At 44.9% G+C, this 20690-nt stretch overlaps 1 protein-coding gene across 2 annotated transcripts in view; it reads right to left on the bottom strand.

Moving 5' to 3' along the window:
* The window catches only part of LOC115131010 (procollagen-lysine,2-oxoglutarate 5-dioxygenase 2-like), a 153453-nt gene extending 133787 nt beyond the window's left edge, over nt 1-19666 (bottom strand). For both annotated transcript variants that reach the window (XM_065019225.1, XM_065019226.1), the window contains exon 1: nt 19249-19666. In XM_065019225.1, the coding sequence (XP_064875297.1) occupies nt 19249-19348 (100 nt within the window). In that variant the 5' untranslated portion in view covers nt 19349-19666. The remainder of the gene's footprint in view (nt 1-19248) is intronic.
* Nucleotides 19667-20690: the final 1024 nt, after the last annotated feature.

Genomic DNA, 20690 nt, shown 5'->3' with positions numbered 1-20690 from the left:
ATGTAACCACGAGTCAATGTAACTACTAGTTAATGTAACCACTAGTTAATGTAACCATGAGTTAATGTAACCATGAGCTAATGTAACCACTAGTTAATGTAACCACTAATTAATGTAACCATGAGTTAATGTAACCAATAGTTAATGTAACCACTAGTTAATGTAACCACGAGTAATGTAACCACGAGTTAATGTAACAATAAGTTAATGTAACAATAAGTTAATGTAACCACTAGTTAATGTAACCACTAGTTAATGTAACCATGAGTTAATGTAACAATATGTTAATGTAACCACTAGTTAGTGTAACAATAAGTCACTGTAACCACTAGTTAATGTAACCATGAGTTAATGTAACAATAAGTTAATGTAACCACTAGTTAGTGTAACCACATGTTAATGTAACCACGAGTTAATGTAACCACAAGTTAATGTAACCACAAGTTAATGTAACCACTAGTTAATGTAACCACTAGTCAATATAACCATGAGTTAATGTAACCACTAGTTAATGTAACAATAAGTTATTGTAACCATGAGTTAATGTAACCACTAATTAATGTAACCATGAGTTAATGTAACCATTAGTTAATGTAACCACGAGTTAATGTAACCACTAGTTAATGTAACAATAAGTTATTGTAACCATGAGTTAATGTAACCACTAGTTAATGTAACAATAAGTTATTGTAACCATGAGTTAATGTAACCACGAGTTAATGTAACAATAAGTTATTGTAACCATGAGTTAATGTAACCACTAGTTAATGTAACCATGAGTTAATGTAACCACTAGTTAATGTAACAATAAGTTATTGTAACCATGAGTTAATGTAACCACTAGTTAATGTAACCATGAGTTAATGTAACCATTAGTTAATGTAACCACGAGTTAATGTAACCACTAGTTAATGTAACCACGTGCAGTTTTGTTGCACAGCTGACATTTCTAGTAGCTGTGGGCCAGGAACTAGTACACACAGACATTTCTGTTCACCTAACAATCACCCAGTTTGTTCGACCAGTCCCAAATGAAACCATATTTCCTGTTTAGTAAATTGCTTGGGACCAGAGCCCTATGGGAACTGCTTTAGGCTGACATTTGGGACACACCTTTAGTTAGACCAGTCAGTCAGCCAGTCATTCGGTCAGTCAGACAGCCAGTAAGTCAGTTAGTAAATCAGTCAGCCAGCAAGTCAGCCAGTCAGCCAGCCAGTCAGTCAGCCCAGCCAGTCAGTCAGTCAGCCAGCCAGCAAGTCAGCCAGTAAGCCAGACAGCCAGTGAGCCAGTCAAGTCAGCCAGTGAGCCAGTCAACCAGTAGGTCAGTCAGCTAGCCAGTCAGCCAGTCAGCCTGCCAACCAGCCAGTCAGCCAGTCAGTCAGTCAGTCAGTCAGTCAGCCTACCACCAGCCAGTCAGTGAGCTAGTCAGCCAGTAGGTCAGTCAGCTAGCCATCAGTCAGTCAGTCAGCCTACCACCAGCCAGTCAGCCAGTCAGCCTGCCAACCAGTCAGTCAGTCAGTCAGCCAGCCTACCACCAGCCAGTCAGTGAGCTAGTCAGACAGTAGGTCAGTCAGCTAGCCAGTCAGTCAGTCAGTCAGCCTACCACCAGCCAGTCAGCCAGTCAGCCAGTCAGCCAGTCAGCCTGCCAACCAGCTAGTCAGCCAGTCAGTCAGTCAGCCTGCCAACCAGCCAGCCAGTCAGTCAGTCAGTCAGCCTACCACCAGCCAGTCAGCCAGTCAGCCAGTCAGCCAGTCAGCCTGCCAACCAGCTAGTCAGCCAGTCAGTCAGTCAGCCTGCCAACCAGCCAGCCAGTCGGTCAGTCAGTCAGCTAGCCAGTCAGCCAGCCGGTCAGTCAGTCACCCTACCACCAGCCAGTCAGTCAGCCAGCCAGTCAGTCAGCCTGCCAACTAGCCGGTCAGCCAGTCAGCCAGTCAGCACCTCCATATGCTCTCACGTGCAACCCTAGCAGTAACGTGTCATTGAGGGCTGAGCTCGGTCGAAACACACCGATCAGAGGGAAACGATGTGTTGCCTGCTGGGAGATTGTTAGTCAGACATTATTTTAGCTGTCTGCAACTAAAATAGTTTTTTTTTTTTGTGGGCCTCGAAAGCTTCCTTCCATGATTGGTAAAACAGAGCTGTGCCATAATCTGTGACCACAGAGGGGGCTGGGATGTTGATTACCCTAACCAACCCATACAGACCTCAACCTTTGGAATTCAACATGACATCACCGGGCAGCATCTGCCCAGGCAATAACTTCTGAGGTCTCTCTGCAGGCTAACCGTCAGCCGCCCGAGACCCAGACCAAACCAGTCTCTAATTTATTTCTCCCAGAGCGGAAAAACAATTAAGAGGTGGAAGAAAAAGGAGAAGGGAAATCCAACGTGTAATATTCCTGTCAGGCGTAATGATGACAATTATGGTAGTCATTCCTGTGTGGGTCACAGACCTGTGTTACCAAAGCAACGTGAGGACCAATAGCTGTTAGGCTAATAGTGAAGAGACACACAGTAGTGGGAACAGGGCATCGGAACCTTATTGGGTGGGTCAGATGGTCAATAACATGTCCTAGACCTTATAACCCAGCTGGGATCCATGTGAAAGGGGAACTGAATGACTGAATCATTGTAATTGCATTAGTCAATGGAACAACTACTGCAGGCCTGTAAAACCAAAACCTACACCTACTCATCAACTCACATACGGGGCGGCAGGGTAGCCTAGTGGTTAGAGCGTTGGACTAGTAACCGGAAGGCTGCAAGTTCAAACCCCCGAGTTCAAACCCCCGAGCTGACAAGGTACAAAATCTGTCGTTCTGCCCCTGAACAGGCAGTTAACCCACTGTTCCTAGGCCGTCATTGAAAATAAGAATTTGTTCTTAACTGACTTGCCTAGTTAAATAAAGGTAAAATAAAAAATAAATAAAAATACGTCATCAACAGAGGGATGTTTCTCTCCACCTCCACATCTAACTGGGTCCGCTAGCTAAGTTACACAGCAACCAAAAGATTAAGAGCTTTTAATTCCTCAATGACTAGGTTAATAACAGAATTCAATGGGCTTATCTAAGACAAGCTCTCTAGACTACACAGACTCTCACAACCTCAATCCAAATATAGTGTCTCTGGTCCAGCCACATTGTCTCTAGTCCATCCACAGTGTCTCTGGTCCAGCCACATTGTCTCTGGTCCAGCCACAGTGTCTCTGGTCCATCCACATTGTCTCTAGAGACACTGTGGCTGGACCAGAGACACTGTGGCTGGACCAGAGAAGAATGAGTAGGAGAGAAGTAGAAGGAGTAGGAGGAGAAGGAGAGAGGAGAAGGAGAAGGAGAGGAAGACAAGGAGAAGAGGAGTAGGAGAGGAGGAGAAGGAGAGGAGGAGAAGGAGTATGAGAAGGAGAGGAAGACAAGGAGAGGATGAGAAGGAGAGGAGGGGAAGGAGAAGAGTAGAAGGACAGGATGACAAGGAGAGGAGGAGAAGGAGAGGAGGGGAAGGAGCGGAGGAGAAGGAGTAGGAGGGGAAAAAGGAGAGGAAGACAAGGAGAAGAGAAGAAGGAGATGAGAAGAAGAGGAGGAGAAGGAGAGGAGGGGAAGGAGTGTGGGAGAAGGAGAGGAGCATTTTTATACAGTAAACACATTGCCTCTACAACCCCATCACTTAAATGTAATACTACATACTTCCCAACTGTCATTCAGGCGTTTGCCACCTGGCTTTGGGACCATGGGAATGCCCTGCTTGTTATTGTGTGAATCATATCATATTTGATGGTTGACTGAAGAATGCCACAAACACAACACCAACAACAAAAACAGAAGGCCAAACACATCTTACAGAGAAGGAGCTATAAGTGACAATGTTCCAAGAAAGCAATTGTAGGCTACGCCTGCCAGCTAAGTTTGATAGCACTAGGCTGGTATTACAGCCCAGATTCATTACACACCATAGAATGAATGGCAGGCTGGTATTACAGCCCAGAGTCATTACACACCATAGAATGTATGGCAGGCTGGTATTACAGCCCAGAGTCATTATACACCATAGAATGTATGGCTGGCTGGTATTACAGCCCAGAGTCATTATACACCATAGAATGTATGGCTGGCTGGTATTACAGCCCAGAGTCATTATACACCATAGAATGTAGGGCTGGCTGGTATTACAGCCCAGATTCATTACACACCATAGAATGAATGGCAGGCTGGTATTACAGCCCAGAGTCATTATACACCATAGAATGAATGGCAGGCTGGTATACAGCCAGAGTCAACCATGTATGGCTGGCTGGTATTACAGCCCAGATTCATTACACACCATAGAATGAATGGCAGGCTGGTATTACAGCCCAGAGTCATTATACACCATAGAATGTATGGCTGGCTGGTATTACAGCCCAGATTCATTACACACCATAGGATGAATGGCAGGCTGGTATTACAGCCCAGAGTCATTATACACCATAGAATGTATGGCTGGCTGGTATTACAGCCCAGATTCATTACACACCATAGAATGAATGGCAGGCTGGTATTACAGCCCAGAGTCATTATACACCATAGAATGTATGGCTGGCTGGTATTACAGCCCAGAGTCATTATACACCATAGAATGTAGGGCTGGCTGGTATTACAGCCCAGAGTCATTATACACCATAGAATGTAGGGCTGGCTGGTATTACAGCCCAGATTCATTACACACCATAGAATGAATGGCAGGCTGGTATTACAGCCCAGAGTCATTATACACCATAGAATGTATGGCTGGCTGGTATTCCAGCCCAGATTCATTACACACCATAGAATGAATGGCAGGCTGGTATTACAGCCCAGAGTCATTATACACCATAGAATGTATGGCTGGCTGGTATTACAGCTCAGATTCATTACACACCATAGAATGAATGGCAGGCTGGTATTACAGCCCAGAGTCATTATACACCATAGAATGTATGGCTGGCTGGTATTACAGCCCAGAGTCATTATACACCATAGAATGTAGGGCTGGCTGGTATTACAGCCCAGAGTCATTATACACCATAGAATGTATGGCTGGCTGTTACACACCATAGAATGTATGGCTGGCTGTTACACACCATAGAATGTATGGCTGGCTGGTATTACAGCCCAGAGTCTGTTATACAACATAGAATATATGAGTGGATTTAAGGTGGAGTTTCCTGTGCGAAAGTGTTCATAGAAGTCTGTGTCCCAAAAGGCACCATATGAGGTGCACAACTGTTTCGGTTAAAAGTAGTCCACCGTATAGGAAATACACTATACAAACACAAATGTATGTGGACACCCCTTCAAATTAGTGGATTCGGCTATTTCAGCCACACCCATTGCTGACAGGTGTATAAAATCCAGCACACAGGCATGCAATCTCCATAGACAAACATTGGCAGTAGAAAGGTCTGTACTGAAGAGCTCAGTGACTTCAAAAACGTGTCACCGTCATAGGATGCCACCGTTCAAACAAGTCAGATCATCAAATTTCTGTCCTGCTGGAACTGCCCCGGTCAACTGTAAGTGCTGTTATTGTGAAGTGGAAACGTCTAGGAGCAACAACGGCTCAGCTGCGAAGTGGTAGGCCACACAAGCTCACAGAACAGGACCACCGAGTGCCGAAGCGCGTAAAAATCGCCTCGGTTGCAACACTCAGTACTGAGTTCCAAACTGCCTCTGGAATAAACGTCAGCACAATATCGTCGGGAGCTTCATGAAATGGGTTTCCATGGCCGAGCAGCCGCACACAAGCCTAAGATCACCATGCGCAATGCCAAGCGTCGACTGGAGTTGTGTAAAGCACGTCGCCATTGGACTCTAGAGCAGTGGAAACACGTTCTCTAGAGTGATGAATCACGCTTCACCATCTGGCAGTCCAACGGATGAATCTGGGTTTGGTGGATGCCAGGAGAACGCTACTTGCCCCAATATATAGTGCCAACTGTAATGTTTGGTGGAGGAGGAATAATGGTCTGGTGCTGTTTTTCATGGTTCGTGCTCAGCTCCTTAGTTCCAGTGAATGGATCTCTTAAATCTACAGCACACAATGACATTCTAGATGATTCTGTGCTTCCAACTTGCCAACAGTTTGGGGAAGTCCTTTTCCTGTTTCAGCATGACAGTGCCCCCGTGCACAAAGCGAAGTCCATACAGAAATGGTTTGTCGAGATCGGTGTGGAAGAACTTGACTGTCCTGCACAGAGCCCTGACCTCAACCCCATGGAACACCTTTGTGATGAATTGGAATGCCGAAAGGCCAGCCAGTCCTAATCACCCAACATCATTACTCGACCTCACTAATGCTTGTGGCTGAATGGAAGCAAGTCCCAGCAGCAATGTTCCAACATCTAGTGGAATCCCTTCCCAGAAGAGTGGAGGCTGTTATAGCAGCAAAGAGGGGACCAACTCCATATTAAAGCCTTCCCAGAAGAGTGGAGGCTGTTATAGCAGCAAAGAGGGGACCAACTCCATATTAAAGCCTTCCCAGAAGAGTGGAGGCTGTTATAGCAGCAAAGGGGGACCAACTCCATATTAAAGCCTTCCCAGAAGAGTGGAGGCTGTTATAGCAGCAAAGGGGGGACCAACTCCATATTAAAGCCTTCCCAGAAGAGTGGAGGCTGTTATAGCAGCAAAGGGGGGACCAACTCCATATTAAAGCCTTCCCAGAAGAGTGGATGGAGGCTGTTATAGCAGCAAAGAGGGGACCAACTCCATATTAAAGTCTTCCCAGAAGAGTGGAGGCTGTTATAGCAGCAAAGAGGGGACCAACTCCATATTAATGCCCATGATTTTGGAATGAGATGTACAACGAGCAGTTCTCCACATACGTTTCAAATCAAATCAAATGTATTTGTCACATACACATGGTTAGCAGATGTTAATGCGAGTGCAGCGAAATGCTTGTGCTTCTAGTTCCGACCATGCAGTAATATCTAACAAGCAATATAACCTAACAAATTTCGCAACAACTACCTTATACACACAAGTGTAAAGGAATGAATACGAATATGTACATAAAGATATATGAATGAGTGATGGCCGAACGGCATAGGCAAGATGCAGCAGATGGTATAGAGTACAGTATATACATATGAGATAAGTAATGTAGGGTATGTAAACATTATATAAAGTGGCATTGTTTAAAGTGGCTAGTGATACATTACATCAAGTTGACAAGATGCAGTAGATGGTATAGAGTACAGTATATACATATGAGATGAGTAATGTAGGGTATGTAAACATTATATAAAGTGGCATTGTTTAAAGTGGCTAGTGATACATTACATCAAGATGGCAAGATGCAGCAGATGGTATCGAGTACAGTATATACATATGAGATGAGTAATGTAGTGTTTAGTCATAATGTAGTGTTTAGCTAGGTAGCCAGCTAGAAAACGTAGCTACCCACAATGATACCAAATTCCCTAAACAAACTGCACTATCAATTTAGGGATTGAGTGAAGATTAACTTAGAAACGTTGTATTACAACGAGAACGCGATTGGTCGACAGTCTGCTGGGCGTGGGGTGTTATAGGTTCCTTAATTCACTAGATTCCCATCTCCTGTGTATAATATCTCTGGCAATGGCACAATGCATCTGGGACTAAAGAGGCAGACAAATAGGACAAATATGCTAGACACTCCAAATCAAATCAAATGTATTTATATAGCCCTTCTTACATCAGCTGATATCTCAAAGTGCTGTACAGAAACCCAGCCTAAAACCCCAAACAGCATGCAATGCAGGTGTAGAAGCACTCCATTAATTACTCATTTCTCGTGGTGGCAATATCGCAAAAATAGGATCAATGGCTCGATGGAGAGAAGACATCCTCATTGGCCAGTATTGAAATCTGACAGGATAGAAGACATCCTCATTGGCCAGTATTGAAATCTCACAGGATAGAAGACATCCTCATTGGCCAGTATTGAAATTTGACAGGATAGATGTTTTAAGTTGTATTTATATGAATTTCCAGTGAGAGGGACTTTATCACGGTGCTACGTCATACCGGACGGATTTCTGCATGCTTGAAAGCCAAGTCAACGCAGAAAACATGAAATGGTCCCCGGGGATTGATAGAACATGACTTAGAGATGCACAAAAACAATATAACATAAAAAAATGGGTGAACCTTTCCTTTAAGGTCAGGGTTAGGCATTAGGGTTAGCAGTGTGGTTAAGGTTAGTGTTAAGACTTGTGGCTGTGCCGGCTAGTGACCACTCTGCAGAGCTAACTCCAGGGAAAAAATTCAGGACAAAAAAATGCCAACCTGCTGCTTTTTACTAAACAGTACGTGTGAAATAGTATGTAGTACGATTAGCACACAGTATGTGGTTTAAATCAGTAGTAATACTGTAATGAGATTACATAGTTCCCTGTCAAACTCCAAACTCACTCCACACAGTTGTCACTGACTAGTTGGATATTAATCTCCCACTGAACAAACCATTTCTGTACTTACAGTATTCTTTATAAATTCTTATAAATTCACATACCGCCCACAAAACAGATCCAAATATTTACTAAATAAACTAAAGTAAACAATTCAAAATAAATTAAAAGTAACACAATAAAATTAAAATAATGAAGCTTTATACAGGGGGTAGTCTGTACATACCCTTATTATCTATGACTTGGGTGACTGTAGTCTTTAAACACATTATTGGGCCTTCTTCTGACACCACCTGGTATATAGGTCCTGGATGGCAGGAAGCTTGGCCCCAAAGGTTGTATTGGGCCGCACGCACTCCTCTCTGTAGTGCCTTACGGTCGGACGCCGAGCAGTCGCCATACCAGACAGTGATGCAACTGGTAAGGATGCTCTCGATGGTGCAGCTGTATACCTTTTTGAGGATCTGGGGACCCATGCCAAATCATTTCAGTCTCCTGAGGGGAATAGGTTTTGTCGTGCCCTCTTCACAACTGTCTTGGTATGTTTGGACCATGATAGTTTGTTGGTGATGTGGACACCAAGGAACATGAAGCTCTCAACCTGCTCCACTACAGCCCTGTCGATGTTAATGGGGGCGTGTTCAGCCCTCCTTTTCCTCCTTCCTATAGGCTGTCTCATCGTTGTCGGTGATCAGTCCTACCACTGTTGTGTCATCAGCTAACTGTATGATGGTGTTGGAGTTGTGCTTGGCCACGCAGTGGTGGGTGAACAGGGAGTACAGGAGGGGACTAAGCACACACCCCTGCTGGGCCCCTGTGTTGAGGTTCAGTGTGGCGGAGGTTGTTGGTGCCTACCCTCACCATCTGGGGGCGTCCCAACAGGAAGTCCAGAATCTAGTTGCAAAGGGAGCTGTCCAGTCACGAGCTTGGAGAGCTCTGTGGTGTTGAACGCTGAGCTGTAGTCGATGAACAACATTTTAACATAGGTGTTCCTCTTGTTCAGGTGGGAGAGGGCAGTGTGGAGTGCAATTGAGATCGCATCATCTGTAGATCTGTTGGGGCGGTATGCGAATTGGAGTGGGTCTAGGGTATCCGGGAGGATGGATTTAATGTGTACCATGACTTTTAAATCACTTCATGATTATAGATGTGAGTGCTACAGGGTGGTAGTCATCGTGGTTAGTTCTTGGCAAACAGGAATGATGGTGGTGAGTTTGAATCATGTGGGGATTACAGGCTAGGACAAGTAGAGGTTAAAAATGACCTTGACGATGCCTGGCAGCTGTCCTGCGCTTTGAGAAACGTGCCCTGGAATACCGTCCAGCCCAGCGGCCTTGAGAGTGTTGAACAAATTAAAAACCTTACTCAAGTCGGCCTGGGAGAGCGAGACCACCCAACCTTCTGGCTCGGCAGGGGCCCTGGCGGCTCTACGTTGATTTGGTTGAGTTCGTCTGGTAGAGAGACATTATTGGACAGATAATGGCTTGGTCTTCCTTTGTAATCCATAATGGACTGCAGGCCCTGACGCATGGAGCGCTGGATTCCACCTTGCTCCTATATTGTCCTTTTTGCCTGTTTGATGTCTCTGTGGAGGTTGTAGTTGGACTTTTTAATATGTATTCATGTCCTCAGCCGTAACCTCGGGTTGGCTACGATAGCCCTGTGTACTACGGTAGCTCCGTCCTTTAGTTTGTGATAATCCAGGGCTTTTAATTGGGTAAGTAGTGGACCTTCACTTCGCCGATACATTTTCCGATAAGGTCGATGCTATTGGCGGAGGTCTTGGAACATATTCCAGTCAGCACTGGTCAAAGCAGTCCTGCGGCTTAGCTTCCGCTTCGGAGGACCCTTTATCTACGGAGATCGTCACTGGTACTTCCTGTTTGAGTATAGTCATGATCTGATTTGCCGAAGGGAGGACAAGGGAGGGCCTTGTGTGCTTGCTTGTGGGTTTAAGTAACAATGGTCTGGGACTTTATCACCCCCTAGTGGTGAAGGAGACGCGTTGACAGAAGTTGGGCATCACGTGTCTTAGTGGCGCAGAATTAAAAATCACCGGCAACAAGGGAAGCAGCTTCCGGATGCATGGTTTTCTGCTTGATTATAGCCTCTGTCACGTTCTGACCTTTATTTCCTTTGTTTTGTATTTATTTAGTATGGTCAGGGCGTGAGTTGGGTGGGCAGTCTATGTTTGTTTTTCTAGGTTTTGGGTATTTCTATGTTTCGGCCTAGTATGGTTCTCAATCAGAGGCAGGTGTCATTAGTTGTCTCTGATTGAGAATCATACTTAGGTAGCCTGGGTTTCACTGTGTGTTTGTGGGTGATTGTTCCTGTCTCTGTGTTTGCACCAGATAGGGCTGTTTTAGGTTTTCTCACGTTTGTTGTTTATGTTAGTTATCTCATGTGTAGTTTCTTTATAAATTAAAGAACATGAATAACCACCATGCTGCATTTTGGTCCGCCTCTCTTTCACCAGAAAACCCTTACAGCCTCGTACATCTCGTTGAGTGCCAGCTTATTGTTGTTGTTGTCCTGAGGTGAAATATGCAGTACACAGCAGTCACAAAAACAGATAAAAACTCTCTCGGAGGTAGAAGGGTCGGGCATTAGATCACGCCCCCCACTCCATCATACCAAATGATAGCGGATACATTTAGTTAGGGCTCCCCCCACTCCATCATACCAAATGATAGGGGATACATTTAGTTAGGGCTCCCCCCACTCCATCATACCAAATGATAGCAGATACATTTAGTTAGGGCTCCCCCCACTCCATCATACCAAATGATAGCAGATACATTTAGTTAGGGCTCCCCCGACTCCATCATACCAAATGATAGGGGATACATTTAGTCAGGGCTCCCCCCACTCCATCATACCAAATGATAGGGGATACATTTAGTTAGGGCTCCCCCCACTCCATCATACCAAATGATAGCAGATACATTTAGTTAGGGCTCCCCCCACTCCATCATACCAAATGATAGGGGATACATTTAGTCAGGGCTCCCCCCACTCCATCATACCAAATGATAGGGGATACATTTAGTCAGGGCTCCCCCACTCCATCATACCAAATGATAGGGGATACATTTAGTCAGGGCTCCCCCCACTCCATCATACCAAATGATAGCGGATACATTTAGTTAGGGCTCCCCCACTCCATCATACCAAATGATAGGGGATACATTTAGTTAGGGCTCCCTCCACTCCATCATCCCAAATGATAGCAGATACATTTAGTCAGGGCTCCCCCCACTCCATCATACCAAATGATAGCAGATACATTTAGTCAGGGCTCCCCCCACTCCATCATACCAAATGATAGCAGATACATTTAGTTAGGGCTCCCCCCACTCCATCATACCAAATGATAGGGGATACATTTAGTCAGGGCTCCCCCCACTCCATCATACCAAATGATAGGGGATACATTTAGTCAGGGCTTCCCCCACTCCATCATACCAAATGATAGGGGATACATTTAGTTAGGGCTCCCCCCACTCCATCATACCAAATGATAGGGGATACATTTAGTCAGGGCTCCCCCCACTCCATCATACCAAATGATAGGGGATACATTTAGTTAGGGCTCCCTCCACTCCATCATACCAAATGATAGCAGATACATTTAGTCAGGGCTCCCCCCACTCCATCATACCAAATGATAGGGGATACATTTAGTGCAACAACAAACAAAAGAATAGTAAAGATAATAAATAATAGTAAAGATAATCAACAAAAATAATCACAAAAAAGCTAAGTTGGATCAGAGCTCGCAAGATGCAAAGGTGTCATCGGGAACTGACATGAACTGAACCTGGTTACTGAATAGTTTAATAATTACATCCTCCTTTCCTTTTCCTCCCTTCCTCCATCTGTCATCCACCCACTCCAGCCATTCTTCATGGTTTATCCTCCAGGAGGACAGAGGGGGGGGGGGATCAGTACAGCATCAACACGCACACACACACCAGACGCCAGTTCATTCTGTTCACTTGGTCCTCTACAGCTGTTCAGCACCCAACATCCTGACAGAGAGAGTAGAGAACAGAGATAGTAGAGAACAGAGAGAGTAGAGAGTAGCCTAGAGAACAGAGAGAGTAGAGAGTAGCATAGAGAACAGAGAGAGTAGAGAGTAGCCTAGAGAACAGAGAGAGAGTAGAGAGTAGCATAGAGAACAGAGAGAGTAGAGAGTAGCATAGAGAACAGAGAGAGTAGAGAGTAGCCTAGAGAACAGAGAGAGTAGAGAACAGAGAGAGTAGAGAGTAGCCTAGAGAACAGAGATAGTAGAGAACAGAGAGAGTAGAGAGTAGCCTAGAAAACAGAGATATTAGAGAACAGAGAGAGTAGAGAGTAGCCTAGAAAACAGAGATAGTAGAGAACAGAGAGAGTAGAGAGCAGCCTAAAGAACAGAGAGAGTAGAGTAGCCTAGAGTACAGAGAGAGTAGAGAACAGAGAGAGTAGAGAACAGAGATAGTAGAGAACAGAGAGAGTAGAGAACATAGAGAGTAGAGAACAGAGTACATAGAAGACAGATGGACTTTTAAAATGACAAGCAAATCTATAAGTAAAAAGGCTTCTTCTTTGTTGATGAAATGTAAAATATAAAAATGAGACCAATCAGCTTTTGTCATCGTTTACAGACAAAAGCTAGTAAAGGCTCATAGAGTTTTTAATTCCATCGTAAAGCTATCTTTAGCATCATAAAGCTATCTTTAGCATCATAAAGCTATCTTTAGCATCATAAAGCTATCTTTAGCATCATAAAGCTCTCTTTAGCATCATAAAGCTATCTTTAGCATCATAAAGCTATCTTTAGCATCATAAAGCTATCTTTAGCATCATAAAGCCATCATTAGCATCGTGAAGCCATCATTAGCATCGTGAAGCCATCATTAGTATTGTGAAGCCATCATTAGTATTGTGAAGCCATCATTAGTATCTTGAAGCCATCATTAGCATCGTGAAGCCATCATTAATATTGTGAAGCCATCATTAGTATTGTGAAGCCATCATTAGTATTGTGAAGCCACCATTAGCATCATAAAGCCATCTTTAGCATCGTAAAGCCATATTTAGCATCGTAAAGCCATCTTTAGCTATCTTTAGCATCGTAACGCTATCTTTAGCATCATAAAGCTGTCATTAGCTTCGTAAAGCCATCTTTAGCATCATAAAGCCATCTTTAGCATCGTAAAGCCATCTTTAGCATCGTAAAGCCATCATTAGCTTCGTAAAGCCATCTTTAGCATCATAAAGCCATCTTTAGCATCGTAAAGCCATCTTTAGCATCGTAAAGCCATCATTAGCTTCGTAAAGCCATCATTAGCTTCGTAAATCCATCATTAGCATCATAAAGCCATCTTTAGCATCGTAAAGCCATCTTTAGCATCGTAAAGCCATCATTAGCTTCGTAAAGCCATCTTTAGCATTGTAAAGCCATCTTTAGCATCGTGAAGACATCATTAGTATTGTGAAGCCATCATTAGTATTGTGAAGCCATCATTAGTATCGTGAAGCCATCATTAGCATCATAAAGCCATCTTTAGCATCGTAAAGCCATCTTTAGCTATCTTTAGCATCGTAACGCTATCTTTAGCATCATAAAGCTATCATTAGCTTCGTAAAGCCATCTTTAGCATCGTAAAGCCATCATTAGCATCATAAAGCCATCTTTAGCATCGTAAAGCCATCATTAGCTTCGTTAAGCCATCATTAGCTTCGTAAAGCCATCATTAGCATCATAAAGCCATCTTTAGCATCGTAAAGCCATCTTTAGCATCATAAAGCCATCTTTAGCATCGTAAAGCCATCATTAGCTTCGTAAAGCCATCTTTAGCATCGTAAAGCCATCTTTAGCATCGTAAAGCCATCATTAGCTTCGTAAAGCCATCTTTAAACGTAGACAGCAGCAGCAGAGCGAGTTGGAGATGTGAGCCAACACGGTAAATGAGTGGAAAGACTTTAAGTGTCTGTGTTTCCAGTAGTGAACCTTCTAGAAGAACTGTGTGTAAACACAGTGTTTACACACAGATATATAATGTTCCATTGAAATATGTGGCAAACTGAAGATGAAAGTGGCAGTGGTAGGCCTACGTTATATTTCTGAGCCCAAAGCCTTAGACTAATTGCTACTACCAAAAGACAATGTAATAACATATCTTCACTGAAGGAATATTCCTTCCATCAAGCACTGAAGACTGTGGTGATGCTGGCTCGGCTGAGAGATGTGTTGTTTCATCAAGCTCTGAAGACTGGTGATGCTGGCTCGGCTGGTGTTGTTTCGTCAAGCTCTGAAGACTGTGGAGATGCTGGCTCGGCTGGTGTTGTTTCGTCAAGCTCTGAAGACTGTGGTGATGCTGTCTCGGCTGGTGTTGTTTCGTCAAGCTCTGAAGACTGTGGAGATGCTGGCTCGGCTGGTGTTGTTTCGTCAAGCTCTGAAGACTGTGGTGATGCTGGATCGGCTGGTGTTGTTTCGTCAAGCTCTGAAGACTGTGGTGATGCTGGCTCGGCTGGTGTTGTTTCGTCAAGCTCTGAAGACTGTGGTCATGCTGGCTCGGCTGGTGTTGTTTCGTCAAGCTCTGAAGACTGTGGTGATGCTGGCTCGGCTGGTGTTGTTTCGTCAAGCTCTGAAGACTGTGGTGATGCTGGCTCGGCTGGTGTTGTTTCGTCAAGCTCTGAAGACTGTGGTGATGCTGGCTCGGCTGGTGTTGTTTCGTCAAGCTCTGAAGACTGTGGTGATGCTGGCTCGGCTGAGAGATGTGTTGTTCCATCAAGCTCTGAAGACTATGGAGATGCTGGCTCGGCTGGTGTTGTTTCGTCAAGCCCTGAAGACTGCGGTGATGCTGGCTCGGCCGGTGTTGTTTCGTCAAGCTCTGAAGACTGCGGTGATGCTGGCTCGGCTGGTGTTGTTTCGTCAAGCTCTGAAGACTGTGGTGATGCTGGCTCGGCTGGTGTTGTTTCGTCAAGCTCTGAAGACTGTGGTGATGCTGGCTCAGCTGTAGTGATTATTGGAGGGTCTAATTACCCCCTACCCCCTCAATGATTTTTACCCTCTTGATATCCCCATTTCAACTTTCAGTATGCAGAGAGAGAGAGAGAGAGACAGAGAGAGACAGACAGAGACAGAGAGAGAGAGAGAGAGAGAGAGAGAGTGAGAGAGAGAGAGATAGAGATAGAGAGAGATAGAGAGAGACAGAGAGAGAGAGATAGACAGAGACAGAGACAGAGAGAGAGACAGAGAGAGAGAGGGGGGGGGTTCTGGGGGCTGTAGTTTCCCTAGACCTCAGCTCTCATGGTTGTTTTATTTAGTGATAATTCCACATGCAGCCGCTCACAACACTACTGTATTGTTAAGTAGTAACACCAGTCTACATTCAAACACACAGCAGTCATGCACAGTCTCACAACACATATGGCTGCAGTTAGGCCTCCTGGTTGAGGGGCTTTAACAAGCAGCAGTGTTTTACTGAACTTATTACAGAGGAGACCTAATGGAGTGACACTGGCATGTTTACTGAGGAAGGTGTTTTCAGACACGTCCCTAGGGTTCCAACCCTCCCTATTGTGGGGGAGGTGGGTTAGGGTTAGGGTTAGGGTTAGAGTTAGAAGTGAGGGGGAGGTGGGAACCCAGCTGCTGTAGTAGTGAGGGGGAGGTGGGAACCCAGCTGCTGTAGTAGTGAGGGGGAGGTGGGAACCCAGCTGCTGTAGTAGTGAGGGGAGGTGGGAACCCAGCTGCTGTAGTAGTGAGGGGAGGTGGGAAGCCAGCTGCTGTAGAAGTGAGGGGAGGTGGGAACCCAGCTGCTGTAGGAGTGAGGGGAGGTGGGAAGCCAGCTGCTGTAGGAGTGAGGGGGAGGTGGGAACCCAGCTGCTGTAGAAGTGAGGGGAGGTGAGAACCCAGCTGTTGTAGTAGTGAGGGAGGTGGGAACCCAGCTGCTGTAGTAGTGAGGGGAGGTGGGAACCCAGCTGCTGTAGTAGTGAGGGAGGTGGGAACCCAGCTGCTGTAGTAGTGAGGGGAGGTGGGAACCCAGCTGCTGTAGTAGTGAGGGAGGTGGGAACCCAGCTGCTGTGGACGTGAGGGGGTGGGAACCAAGCTGCTGTAGTAGTGAGGGGGAGGTGGGAACCCAGCTGCTGTAGTAGTGAGGGGAGGTGGGAACCCAGCTGCTGTAGAAGTGAGGGGAGGTGGGAACCCAGCTGCTGTAGTAGTGAGGGTGGGGAGCCAGCTGCTGTAGAAGTGAGGGGGAGGTGGGAACCCAGCTGCTGTAGGAGTGAGGGGAGGTGGGAAGCCAGCTGCTGTAGTAGTGAGGGGAGGTGGGAACCCAGCTGCTGTAGAAGTGAGGGGAGGTGGGAACCCAGCTGCTGTAGGAGTGAGGGGAGGTGGGAAGCCAGCTGCTGTAGAAGTGAGGGGAGGTGGGAACCCAGCTGCTGTAGGAGTGAGGGGAGGTGGGAACCCAGCTGCTGTAGAAGTGAGGGGGAGGTGGGAACCCAGCTGCTGTAGGAGTGAGGGGGAGGTGGGAAGCCAGCTGCTGTAGTAGTGAGGGGGAGGTGGGAACCCAGCTGCTGTAGAAGTGAGGGGGAGGTGAGAACCCAGCTGTTGTAGTAGTGAGGGGGAGGTGGGAACCCAGCTGCTGTAGTAGTGAGGGGAGGTGGGAACCAAACTGCTGTAGTAGTGAGGGGAGGTGGGAACGCAGCTGCTGTAGTAGTGAGGGGGAGGTTGGATTGTATGAAATGCGTTACAAAATTGCAACTTTTTTATTTACGCCCGATGGCAAAATGTTTAGAATTGCAGGAAATGAAATGTAAATGTTTCTCTCCACAGCCGCGAGGTCGGGGGTCCGCAACCAAATCTCACTAAAGGCCCCCAAAAGGCTAGCATGGCCTGCTATGATGTTATAGGATCAAATTATTAGGTGGGTAGGATATCAGGGGTGGTGTGGGGGTCAGGGTTGGGGTAACCTCATGCCCAGACTTAATTGCTACAAGGCTGGTGGACGAGATTAGGGTTGGTGCAGCCGGAGTGAGGGTTGAACCAGTGATCACTATGGGAGGGGCATACATTTTTATTTTACCTTTATTTATCTAGGCAAGTAAGTTAAGAACAAATTCTTATTTTCAATGACGGCCTGGGAACAGTGGGTTAACTGACTGTTCAGGGGCAGAACTACAGATTTGTACCTTGTCAGCTCGGGGGTTTGAGCTTGCAACCTTCCGGTTACTAGTCCAACACTCTAACCACTAGGCTACCCTGCCGCCCACTGTTACCTGTGCCATAAGGGTCCAGGCTCCTAGGCAGAAGGTTGTTGTTCGGTCACATACAGAGTCCGTTGAATTAGGACTATTCTACTAATTCCAACAGAGTGGCCTTGTCATTCGGTAGCACAACATTATAGCACCAAAACAGTGAGTCTACAGATTAACCCAATAATCACAAACTCGTGAGAAAACACACTGAAACTAATACAGGCAAGTGAAAAGTTTTGTTTTTTTAAAACGGTAACAGGAGACTTCTACAGAAGACTTACTGGCCTGGTAAAGCGTAACTTTGTCTTATAAGGGTACAATCAGGGCTTGATTTGGGACTGAAATAGGTGCGATAGTCATTTTGCTACTGTTTATATTTATATTTATTTATTTAGGTGAAGGAACTCCACAACGCTGTTTAACTAATATTCTCTAAGAAAAACAAGAGTTCGAGCAGTAGAACATTTGAGGCGCTTGTACTCAGCTCCAAGTCAAGCACTGGGCACAATTATTATTTTGATATGGATCCTATAACCTTTCCAGTATAGGGAGATAAAAAGACGGGCGCACTATGCATTAAACTTTGTGCGTCAGCCACACAGAACCGTCAATAAAGGCTGAAATGTTGAGAAACCGCAGGAGTTTATTTGCTCTTTAAGAGAAAGTCCTTTAACGTTGTTGACATCACCATGTTCCACTTCGCAAACACAGCAGACATCTCATTTTCACACTCGCACTGGCAGGTAGAACCTGTGCTTCCTCACGTTAAGGGCCTGAGGCCGAATAGCCAACAGCTCCAAACATAACCTGTGCTTCCACACGTTAAGGACCTGTGGCCGAATAGCCAACAGCTCCAAACATAACCTGTGCTTCCACACGTTAAGGACCTGTGGCCGAATAGCCAACAGCTCCAAACATAACCTGTGCTTCCACACGTTAAGGACCTGTGGCCGAATAGCCAACAGCTCCAAACATAACCTGTGCTTCCACACGTTAAGGGCCTGAGGCCGAATAGCCAACAGCTCCAAACATAACCTGTGCTTCCACACGTTAAGGACCTGTGGCCGAATAGCCAACAGCTCCAAACATAACCTAGATCCCAAGCCTTCACGTGGGCCTATGAATATGTTGTTTCATTAAATCCTAAATCTAATTACATAAAAAACGGATTAAAATATCTGCAGCTAACTTTAGAATATAATGGGGTAATATTTGATGTGTGAAGTAGGTAATGTGATCTGTCATCTTCTTATATTCTATTATTTATTTAGATGTTTTTTGTGTAGGGGTGTTTTTGTAATAGGCCTGACTAAAAAATAAGCATATATATATATATATATATATATATATATATATATATATATATATATATATATATATATATAAGAATATTTCCAATAAATCACACATTAGTAGACAGCACGCAATATAAATAGCAACAGAACTCAGGAAATCAAAGTAAAATTTTGGGAAAATAAACACTTTTATTGGGCTATAAAGTATTAATAAATGTATCAAAACCAGACTAAAAGGCATCCGTGTTATTTACAAACGTGTTGGCTAAAGGACAAGAATAGTTTTCTAATAGCCTAAGCCACTTACCTGTTGGAATTGGCTGCTGATTGCTGTCAGATGAGTGGGCATTGGAAATGAAGCGTTTCCAGGAAAAACACAATAAGAACAAGAGATTGAAATAGTCCATGTCTGCGGTGTGTTGATGAGGGCAGCAGCCCCTTGTTTCAGAGCGGGGTTAGGGGACTGACTGGACCGAGGCTTCTCCTCAGCTCGTCTGCGCTGCTGGACAGGACCCTCTCCTCTCGCGATAATAAAATAATGAAAGAAACAAGCCTTCAACCACAGCGTTTCTCTAAAACAAGAGAGAGTGAGTGAGACGCAACAGTTGGTCAGTCGGCCGAGGTCTGCTGGTATAAATACAGTCATTCAGGCAGAGAAAAGAACGGTAAAGGCGTGGTTCCTTAATTGTAACTGTAGCATTTGCTACTTTTCCAGTAGTGTTGCATGGTGGCTGAACAGAGAGAGAGGGGAGAGAGAGAGAGAGGGAGAGAGAGAGGGAGAGAGTGTTTCTACACGGGTCGGGTGGTGAAACTTGGAGTGAACTTCCCAAGAAGGCCTACCTCAACTCCTACACAGATTTGAGCGTAGAATCTCGTTTTTAAATTAACCTCTGACTCCTTCCAGTCGCTAAACTGAAATGAACCAGTTTTTTTTTAAATAAAACGTGAATCAAATAATACAAGCACCGACTGTTTCCTCGTTGTTGGTTGTCAATGACATCTCAGCGCGAATGTGCATGTGCGTATTGAATCTCAACAAGGAAACTGGTTGTATTAACGTATTAAAACGCAAAAAAAATTGCAAACAAAGAAAGGCACGCAACAACAGAGGACAAACATAGCTACACGGTAAGGTCTTAAGAAAGCATGTTTTTGTAGAATTGACACAGAGTCGGGGGTTCATAATAAATCAAAACGAGTCTATGCACAACTCTTTGGAGGGGTTGAGGTTCTTGGCTTGGTGCGAACGTGTGATTGAACAACTGCAGCAGTGTTTGGCAAACCCCCTACAGTCCTAAAGTAAATACCCCCCCCCTTCCCAATGTGACTAAAATACACGAAGCCTGCGTGGTCAACAGGGCTTTCTTTCTCTGTCCTTAGTTCTGATAAATGCCTCTTGTTCCAACTCAAATGACTCGAGGCATGTAAATATGAGTTAAACTACAACCCAAGTAACTTTTCAGAAATATGCAAATGAGTTCAATCGAAATGAAATCACACTGGTGGATCCACACACAGGATCTGGCAAGAGCCTAAAAAATGAAAACTTTTAGAAAAGGATAGATGTTGAAATAATACAACTACTGCCTTTTTCAGACTATGGAGCCAGGACTATGGATTCTTTAAATCAGATACAGAATGAAAAACATAAATAAAAGGAAAACTGATTCATGGAAAGTACATTTTAACTCAAAGAGCAAACAAAAAGATGCCACATGTCACAACCTCTGGGACAGGCTTCCACTAGTT

The sequence above is a fragment of the Oncorhynchus nerka genome, linkage group LG6 (genome assembly GCF_034236695.1).
Source record: "Oncorhynchus nerka isolate Pitt River linkage group LG6, Oner_Uvic_2.0, whole genome shotgun sequence".
Lineage (NCBI taxonomy): Eukaryota > Metazoa > Chordata > Actinopteri > Salmoniformes > Salmonidae > Oncorhynchus > Oncorhynchus nerka.
Note: the sequence above shows the minus strand (reverse complement) of the source record. Positions and strands in the feature narration are given on the sequence as shown.